Here is a 9,717-nt window from a genome sequence, read left to right as displayed (position 1 = left end):
AAGGGAGGGAAAAATTTAATGATACGATTAGTCATAGAAATTTATCACAGTATCTTATTTTTGTATCTAACAATTTTGTAGACACTATTAATCTTGTTGAAACTTGTTCAAAAGAAAAAATAGTTTAAAGCACTCAAAATTAATATTTGAGTTACTATATAAAAGTATGTTTAAGCATGCAGCCCTACCAAGGTAAGTTATTAATACTTAAACTCACCAAGAAATAAAATTAGGGGGTGACACGCTTCCATCTAAAATAATGGGCTTTAAGGACTATATTGCAATATAATTAGTTTAAATGACTGTCTAGCAATTGCAGAACCCCGTAATTTATTCTATATATGTATCATCAAATAAGAATTTAATTTCCTCAATATTCCAGCAGAAAAATACACAACCCATAGAAATATGTAAGAAAAGGGCTGCATCCACAGTCAGCCAGATGACAATGTATGCAAAAACGTACTACAAAGTATAAAGTGGTTAGATCAACATGAGACACCATCATTACTTCAACTACACTCCAGTAACTAGAATTTGCATTGATTAAATAGCATCCTAAATAAAAATGTGAGAAACATGAACTTGATCATAGCTGAAATAATCTAAAAGAAATTAAAACGTTCATTCCATCTTTTTGGTATAAAGTACAGCAAAAGCCAACAACATAACCCTATAAACAGGGCTACATTGCCACAGTTACCTTTAGATTTCTATCTCAAATGAAACTGAATTGTAATTCTGGTTAGTGCACTCCCTTGTATGTAAATATAGCCCCAAATTTCTCTCTTTAGTCCTCTGAATTCATGACGGTTGATTCAAATCGTTTTCAAAATGGTTCTTGATAACTCTAAACTTATCTCCCACCATTCCAAACCTCTAATGCTCCTCCCTCTCCTGTACCCCCTTCCTCACAACATCCATTAATCCACAAACTCCATTGGAAATTTTGCATTTAAGGGACATTTGTGACGGTAGTGAGGAATAAAGAAGACAACCTATCAAAATTAGGTGTTTGGAGGTTGAGATCACTGTCTACAACTAATTTTGAACTGCTATAAAATTGTACATTTTTTCTAAAATATACCTGAGTGTGTAAAATAAATACAAAAATCACCATTAAAATCACAGTCTAATCCAGCTTAGCATAGAAATGATGACAAAATTCAAAGGAAAAGGAACACCTAATGGATCTTTTCTTTTTTCAAATGGAAGTGCTCCATAGGAACATTTTTATTTACTTGAAAAAATACAAAACCCAAGTAGAATAAGCCAGAAGAAAATGAGAGCACTTGGCTCTCCGAAACTACAGAAATAAGGGGAGTATGGGCTTTCAAAACCCTTCTGTAAAGGTCAGTAAGTAATTGTTTTTTTTTTCATTTACAGCTTAATTCAACAAACATTTCTTGAAAATTCTTTTGCATCACAATTCACCAATGTACATATTTGCCACGATTCAGAAATATGAAAGCAAGTGCCCGTTAATTTGACAAATACCTGTAAATACTGCATTACACAATTATCAGGATGTCCTTAGAAGGGTAAATGCTATTCAACGCAAACCTATTTTGCCTATTTAATTTGCTCACGTAAGTAGTACTACATAATGAGAACTCACTGCTAATTAAAATTAGGTGTGATCTTTAAGAAAAAATATGTTTTAAGAAATATGCCCCAGACTCATTTTAAACATAACGTAAATTAAGATTTCTTAACAACTAGGCTATTTTAGGCTATTTCAATCACCTGCAGACCAGAGTGGATAAGACTTATATAACCAGCCAATTAATACAGATGCTCTTTCACATTCAGCACTCATACTATAATAAACTCTTTTTGATCTCATCTCTCTTTCACTAAATGCCTCTAAAGCGATCTCTACTCATATGAATTTCACTATTAATGCAGTTTGCACTTAACCTACATTTATGCAAATATTTCAGAATAAGTCTTTTATACAATTTATAGACATTCCATAATACATTGAAAGTGTCATGACTAAAATATCTATAACACCAGTAGACAAAACCAAAACACCATTGTGACACAAAACATGTTATCAATTACAAAAATATAATTGAATAGCCAAAGAAAGATCACAAGAAGTAATTTCAATAAAATCCGACCACATGCTTTTCACATATTTCTGTATTGGAGTCATTCCACTAAATTGACGCACCTGATTACAGACAGAGAGAGAGAGACAGAGAGAGAGAGACAGAGAGAGAGAGACAGAGAGAGAGAGACAGAGAGAGAGAGACAGAGAGGGAGAGACAGAGAGGGAGAGACAGAAAGGGAGAGACAGAGAGGGAGACAGAGAGGGAGACAGAGAGAGAGAGATTTATCTTTTACTAATAATATAGCCATAATAAAGTACAGGGTTTAACAAAGTACAGGGTTTAAAAAAAGATCCTTATCATAAAACTGAAATAAGTAAATAACAAAACCCAATCTCTTTTAACATTTAGAAATCATTTTATATGAGTGAATATCAGAAATAGTAAGTTTAAAAAAGACACTGAAACACTGCCAGAACCTTTGGGAGGAAAGACAAAAGGTAAGAAGAAAAGTAGCCATTAAAAAGGCACAGGTAAATCAAATCAAAACAAAATCTTCTTATTCCTCTCTTTCTAAGAAAACATTCAACACAATGTTAAGAAGGACAGAATTTGCTTCACTCCCTGTGTTTGTTTGTACAGGTCTTCAATTTCATTAATAAAATTAGACACAGATACAATAAATAATGAGAAGTTAAAAATCTATATAAATTTTTGTAGCTTCATTAACTGCCAATCATCAGAGTCCTAAACTCCACCTAAAACTGAGTTTACAAATTCATCTTGCATCATTCTCTCTCTCCAATCTTACCCTTTAGAATAGAGTCAACTTTTTAACACTGAAGTCTCAATGTGACCCCAATAAAGGCTCTAATTCCACCTGAAGCCATTTATTTCTCTGCCTCTTTTCAGCAGTTTCACCACTAATGCTGAAGTGAAACAATGTTGAAAATCTAATTACGCAGAAATGTGCCTTCATATGTGTCACAAATTTATGCTAAATTTGTCGAATTTCAGTTTTTAAAAAGCATATTTAGTTAGAATGGCTACTTTGTTTTACTTAAAAATGTACTGAGCATCAATAAGGTTTCTCTTGTTTTACTATCAATATTGATGAACTTAAATCTTAAAAGGAAGATACTATGCTCGATCAAGACACTCATAATTTCACAATTTTATGTGATAACTGCATATGTTGTGCTGTTGACTCATCAGAAAGAACTACCTTCCCCTCAAAACAGAGCAGAAAGTTTTTGTTTTTTTTAAGTGTCCTGAGAAAAAGCAATTTTAGATATCCTCTTAAAAAGTCAAATTACAATTTGTTTTTTTTTTTTTAACTTAAAAGGAATACAAGTGAAGTTATTAGTGACATTTAATATTTTTATGTCAAAAGTCAGTATTCAATACACTTGTGGTCTCAACCTGTTGATTTATCTGCTAATCATTCAGGGTTACTGGTCATACCTAATGTTTGGCTAGAACCATGTAACATACAGAGAAGAGAAAGCAACCAGTTTTAGTTCTATCAGGGCTGTTGTTTGGAAACAAAAGACTAATTCAATGATGGTTAGAAAGGAAACATTGTTTCGATTTATTTGGAAGAGGCTTTGTTCTGGGTAATCATAGTTCCCAATGTTAAGTTAATGCCAAAAGGTATAAAAATTTCAAACATTACCAGAAGATCCTGTATAAGATATTGCACCTTTTTATTAAGACACAAACTACCGATTAGAATTCCAAATGACACATCAGCACAGAAAAAATCATTTCACTGGATCTTAAAGAACAGAGCCACATCGTCACTGCTTTCCTACTGTCGTTAAGGTTGCCATGAGGCTCAAATTAAAAATATGTGAGGACATGTTATTTGTCATAAGTTACAATAAGAGGTATTAAAATTATCTTTAATGATCTATGGGCAACTATGTACATCTAAGACTTATGGTTCCAAATCCCAGATTTTATGGGGCTTAATAAAAGTTCATTTTGAATAGAAAATAACTCTTGTTCCACACCTTTGTTATAGTAAGGAAAATGAAAACAATACCACAGTGATTATCAAAACAAAATGCATTAATAATCCCCCAGAGTTTCCTAAGATATATTATTTTTCTTTGTATAATTACATGTTTTATATAAATCAATGTAATAGTTTTCTGTGGACAGCTTAATCAACCAAGCATATTCTATCATGAAATCCACTGCCAAAAATTTGAGATTGAAAAATTTAAAACATGGCATGTCTTGTAACATTTAAAAACAACGAGATAAGAAACATCTCAGATCTCCTTACTGAAAACATTTTAAATTTTCAGTTCAGAATGACAGCAATAAAAAGCTGAAGTAGTGTTCATCTAAATAAAGGTAATTATTTAAATATTAGATTAGTAGGTTGTTTAAGACACACAAGAACCAATGTTTTTTCTTTTGATGAGAAACAACTAAGCCTTTTAAAGTAATAGAACACAGCCTAAATCTAAGTCTAAAATTTTTCTCCAACAAGAAAAGCTTACTATTTAAAGAGGAAACGAAGGAGATACCTCTGTGTTAGAATAGCCGTTTAATAGAAAGAGTATTTTAAAGAGATTCTTAAATAAAATTTTCAATGACTAGTTAATAGGAACAATGAGTAACATTTAAGAAAAACCTTGAAATGCTTATGTACAAATAAACCGCAGTGTCTATAGGCCTTAAAAAAAAAAAAACCCACCGATTAATCAACCTCGTGTCTCTACAATCACATTTTTATATTTTCTTTCACACCTAAAATGTGATATACAACCCAGATTTATCTGAATTGGGGATGAGGGTATGGAAGAGAACTTAACCAAGAGATACATTTAAATTTGGAACTTTTTTCTTGGTAATTCCATTTTAACAGACCTTTTTGAGGTCAAACGGGAATGTGAGCATACTTATAAATGACTGAGAAAAGAAGACAGAGAAACACATCAAATGATAGCTGAGAGTTAAAGCTTAACAATGTTGGCCATCAGTTATCTATTTAAGAATTTGTGAGAACATCTGAACGTAAAATTCTGTTTTGTGCCATGTTGCCACCGATACTTTCTTAAAGAGATTGATCAGCAGACACAACTTGTCAACTTTAGTTCAGGAACCCTATTGGCAAGCCCCATCTCTCATTCTATGGTCAGATACACTGTTCACTGCATTGCTTTATTGTTAACACTTCTAATTTTTAACTCTTTAATCTCCTCAAGCTAACACTTCTCAAATGTAAATACAGCAGCACAACTTTTGATTATGAAGCTTAAATAAACTCGCACAATAAATATATTATTAGACATTATATGTCCTTAAACTTACACAATTTTTACTTAAGATACCTGTTGATAAGCAATATGATTTTAAATTTTTAAATAAAATATTCAACCTCGGGCCAATGGGATACCGATTACCATTATTTCAGAAATTTGAAGTGGTTTGCATGTATAAATAAATCACTTAGGTTGTCTACCATGCATACTTTCTAAAGACCACTTAAACTTATTCACATGGAGAAGCACATGAATCACTGAAGAACACATGCAAATATGTGAATATTTAAATCTATCAATCTGTCTTAAATATAAGAAATAGAAAAACATTAATCTTACCTTGAATAGCCATTAGAAAAGACAGATCGACCAGGGAAGTTCAAAGTCCCCAAGGAAGTCAAGTTGTCATCTCCAGATCCTTGGCACCTATTCCAATTTTCTGAACCAGCAGGGATTGGTGGAATGACATTAAAAACAGGCTTCTGATCCTGCTGCTGAGAAAGGGATGCTGTATTCATGTCATAGTGGTACATCTGTCCCCCAGAGGTACTCACGCCGTGAACAGAAATGGCAGATATTTTATTACCAATTATATTTGCCCCAGAAAAGCCTGCCTGACAGTAAACTGGGCCCAGTTTCTCTTGCTTAATTACTCCAGGGGTGCAGAGTTCAATGAAATCTTCTTTTTCTGTTTTCACTTGGGGCAGTGTTACACTGCTGGGGCTTGATAAGATCAGATCTCCATTATCTTTAATTTTAGGTTTAGTGTCCGGTAAAACAGGAGGCTTACAGTCCTCATTCGAGTTTCCTTCCAAAAGGAATGGATCATCCTCTCCTGTCAAAGGAGAAAGCAAACAATTGTCATCTATCAAGAGGTCTGATCTCCAAGGACTCTCATTTGTCTCTTTTCCTGGGGACCCAGAAGAAAACTCCAAATCCTGCAAAATGTCAAAGGTTCTTTGGTCTGTGTTATACAGCTTCACATTGCCCCCATTGGTGCCGGTCTGGCTCTTCAAATTCTGCTGTTCTGAAGACACATCGGAGTGTGTTTTTGGAAACTCCTCTGTGGGGGCAGCAGAAACAGCAGCTGATGCTGAACTCTTGGGGTTCTCTGGAACACTGGTCGACTTATTGAGGTTTGCGATACTTTCTTCCAGAAGCCGAAAATCTGTTTCCCCAGAGGAAAGGCTTATTTGGCCCTGCTGTGGGAATCCCAGGTCATTTCCCATTACTTTTGTTTCTGTCTCTCCCATATACAGTCCCATTGAGAGTGAAACTGCTTTGGACAGATCTGGCTGCTGCGCATTGCTTCCTGAGCCTTTTGGAAAATCAACCAAAAGTCGTTGCTGCTTAGAGTCTGACTGAGAAGCAGCAGCCAGTGAGGATGAAGATGCAGAAACCTTCACAGTAGCTCCTCCCCTTAGGGTTTTATAGAAGTCCATCACATTTCCCCTCTCCCGACCAAGCACACTGCTGGGGATTTCTTCTCTACTGGGTGGGCTTAATGATTCCTTGGGGTCCATCAGTGAATATCTGCTACAAAGAAAGAGAAGGTGGGGGGGGGAACATAATAAGCTATAAAGTCACATTATCTCTGTGATCCGATTAGTAAGAGCCTGTTAAATGAACCTTTTAGTTAACTCCGAATCTAATTCCTTGTTATCAAAAGAGCAGATTCTGTCATCCAGAATAAAAATGCCATGTCCCCTGCTCCCATTCAGTGTGGCACATTTAAAAGTACAATGCAGTCCATTTGCACGGCTGAGGACAAAATTGCATCAAATTAAGGTAGCCTATTCATCCTGCCATTCACAGAACTGTAACTTTGTTAATCATAGACATAATTCATTACATTTGATTATTCTAAAGGTTCAAGTTGATGTCAAAGTATTTATTGTTTTTAAAGTATGATCATTAAAATTCCTTATCTCTTCTAAATCACGGCTGTTTGCTTTTGAGAATCAAAACACATAAAACTTGACAAATACTATGCTAGAATTCTCTAATTATTCCCAAATTCCCCTCCTACCAGCTTGTCACACATTTAAACCTTTTAGTACAACCTACTGGTGAACCACGCACATTTTATTTGAAAAATAAACAATAATAATCTGATCATCTTCCGATAGGATAGAAAAAGGCTCTTATTTTTAACCCATATTACTTTCTGAGCATACCTGTTGAATAGTGCCTGCCTTCAAATTTTGGGCATGCAAAATGAAATATATTGTATATAAGCCAAGTAAAATTTAGATTTTTTTAAAAGAACAGTGTAGCAGATTTTCATTACAATTTTAGCTTAAGTATAACAAATTCAGTGCCACTCAATAATATATATATAAAGCTACATTTATTTTTTAGAACTACTTAAGATCCTCAGTATGAAATATTATGTCTCTAAGATTTTTCCTTTCTAAATATTGAAGTACTGAAAAATAGAAAAACCCAAAACTGTAAAATCACATTCATATCAATCCGGGTTTTAAAAAATCCAATAAAATGCTCAGAATAATTTTCTCTGCATTCTCAATCTTCACCTATCTCAATTCTGGGCTTATTCTCTAAAGGATTAGTTTGCTAATATATTGGTAATCATCGGGATGTTTTAAGAGGAGGGATAAACACATTTGCGACATCCTAGTCAAATCCCATCCAATGAAAGGAAACTTTTCCCGTACGGAGACTTTAAGAAACATAAACTTCACTGGCCTTCGCTGAAAATGGAGTATGATGAAGGTAGACTGAGGGGTGAGGGATCTGCCCCTACAAATCTTGAGGGTAAACTGCTTACCTCCCCTCCTCTCCGCCCTGTTTATCTGATAAAGATCTCTAAACACAAGGTATCAAATAGACCTAATGAATTTCTACACCGCTTTGACAGCTGCCTTCAAACTCGAAACCAAAACAATACCTTATAAAACGAAACGATCCTTCCAATGACTGTATCCTCCAGTTTAAATCGCAAATAACGCTGCACGTTAATCGGCCTTAATGAACTATGCCAAGGGGTCTTACGTGGTATGACAAGGCTGCCATTATCAAGTCTGCAACCTCAATCGTCAAACGCGCTTGTCAAAAACCGCACCAGAAGACGATTACCGTCAGGGTCTTTTTCGAAAAGCAGCCACTTAAAAAACGTCAGGCGCGAAATGCTGCCAAGCGCCAAAGAACAAACCCTCTTGGGGGTGAGGGGAGAAAAAAGTGCGAGGTTAAAAGAGAAATGTGTACAGACCTGTTGAGTTCTCCCTCCGACACGCCCACTCCTACCCGATAACGCCAGCCCTGACCGAAGTCTCCAAGTTGCAGGCTGTCAGCCCCCTACGTGTGCGCTGACACTCACACTACACACACACACACGCACACACACACACCCTCACACCCTGCGCGCCCGCCAGAACTGAGACGCGCTGGAGCCTTGACAGAAACCCTGATCGCGCTCGGGCGCACCAGGGCGGAGTGGAAATATTCGGGAGAGTAGAATTCAGACGCGGCTCAGCGTTCACCATAAAAATGGGTGTCTGGGCGGCCCCCTGGGAGGGAAAAGGAAGGGGACTTGAAAGAAAACGAGAGGCCAGGATACCACGCCAGGGAACAAGAGGCTCGAGACCTGGGGCAGCTCGACGAGGCTCCACGAGCAGAGTCAGAGCTCAGGTTCCTCCCCCTCGGCCAGGCCGGGGGAAGGCGGCCGCGGGAGAGGAAGAGGCCAGCGCTGTCACCCGCGCACTGCCCTTTCGTCACCGTCGCCCAGCCCTCGCCAGCCCCCACCCCCGGAGGCTAATAAAAGTTTGTGGGCTCCCGTGGCGGCCCCCGAACCGCACCTCAGGGGAGCGAGCGCCTGCGCGGGTCGCGGCCCCCAGCCTCTTACCTCCGGTCGTGGTGCCGCTCACGCGCCACCGTCCGCGGCTCCCACCGCAGCCGAGATAAACAACTTAGCGTGTGAAAGCAGGAGGAGCAGGAGAGAGATTCTTTTTCTAAAAAAAGGAAGTAAACAGCCGCCCCCTTCTCCGTGGGGGGAAGGGAGAGCCCCTATTTAAGAGAGTCCCCCATTTCCCGGCTGACAAGCCAGCCCCCCACCCCGCGCCCGTCTCCGCGGGCCAGGCTCCCGGGCGCGCGTCCTCCGTCCCGGCGCTCCGCCGCTTCGGCTGTTCTCCAGCTGCGGCGTCTTCTTCCACCCACTAGAATCCGTCCCCGACGGGCGGGCGGCGACTCGGGCTCCCGTCACAGACTCGAGCTCGCAAAATGGTGGAGGAGGAGGAGGAGGAGGGGAGGGAGTGCGGACACGCGAAGGGCCGCCCGGCCTCGGAGAGCGAGCGGGACCGAGAGGGGGGCGGGCGGAGGCGGCGCCACTGCGCGCACACTCTCGCACACACGCGCTCCCACTC

The 9,717-nt window shown here is 38.5% G+C and overlaps 1 protein-coding gene across 10 annotated transcripts in view; it reads right to left on the bottom strand.

The window, feature by feature from the left end:
- The window catches only part of NR3C1 (nuclear receptor subfamily 3 group C member 1), a 93,879-nt gene that overhangs the window by 82,507 nt on the left and 1,655 nt on the right, over positions 1–9,717 (bottom strand). For 3 of the 10 annotated variants that reach the window (XM_015598120.2, XM_015598122.2, XM_006922973.3), the window contains exon 2: positions 5,675–6,871. In XM_015598120.2, coding sequence (XP_015453606.1) covers positions 5,675–6,858 — 1,184 coding nt within the window. In that variant the 5' untranslated portion in view covers positions 6,859–6,871. Of the gene's footprint in view, positions 1–5,674; positions 6,872–8,246; positions 9,083–9,200; positions 9,700–9,717 lie in introns of those variants that run through there. The other 7 variants (XM_015598123.2, XM_015598125.2, XM_015598119.2 and 4 more) reach the window with 6 other exon arrangements.

Source organism: Pteropus alecto, unplaced genomic scaffold (genome assembly GCF_000325575.1).
Source record: "Pteropus alecto unplaced genomic scaffold, ASM32557v1 scaffold78, whole genome shotgun sequence".
Classification (NCBI taxonomy): Eukaryota; Metazoa; Chordata; class Mammalia; order Chiroptera; family Pteropodidae; genus Pteropus; species Pteropus alecto.
Note: the sequence above shows the minus strand (reverse complement) of the source record. Positions and strands in the feature narration are given on the sequence as shown.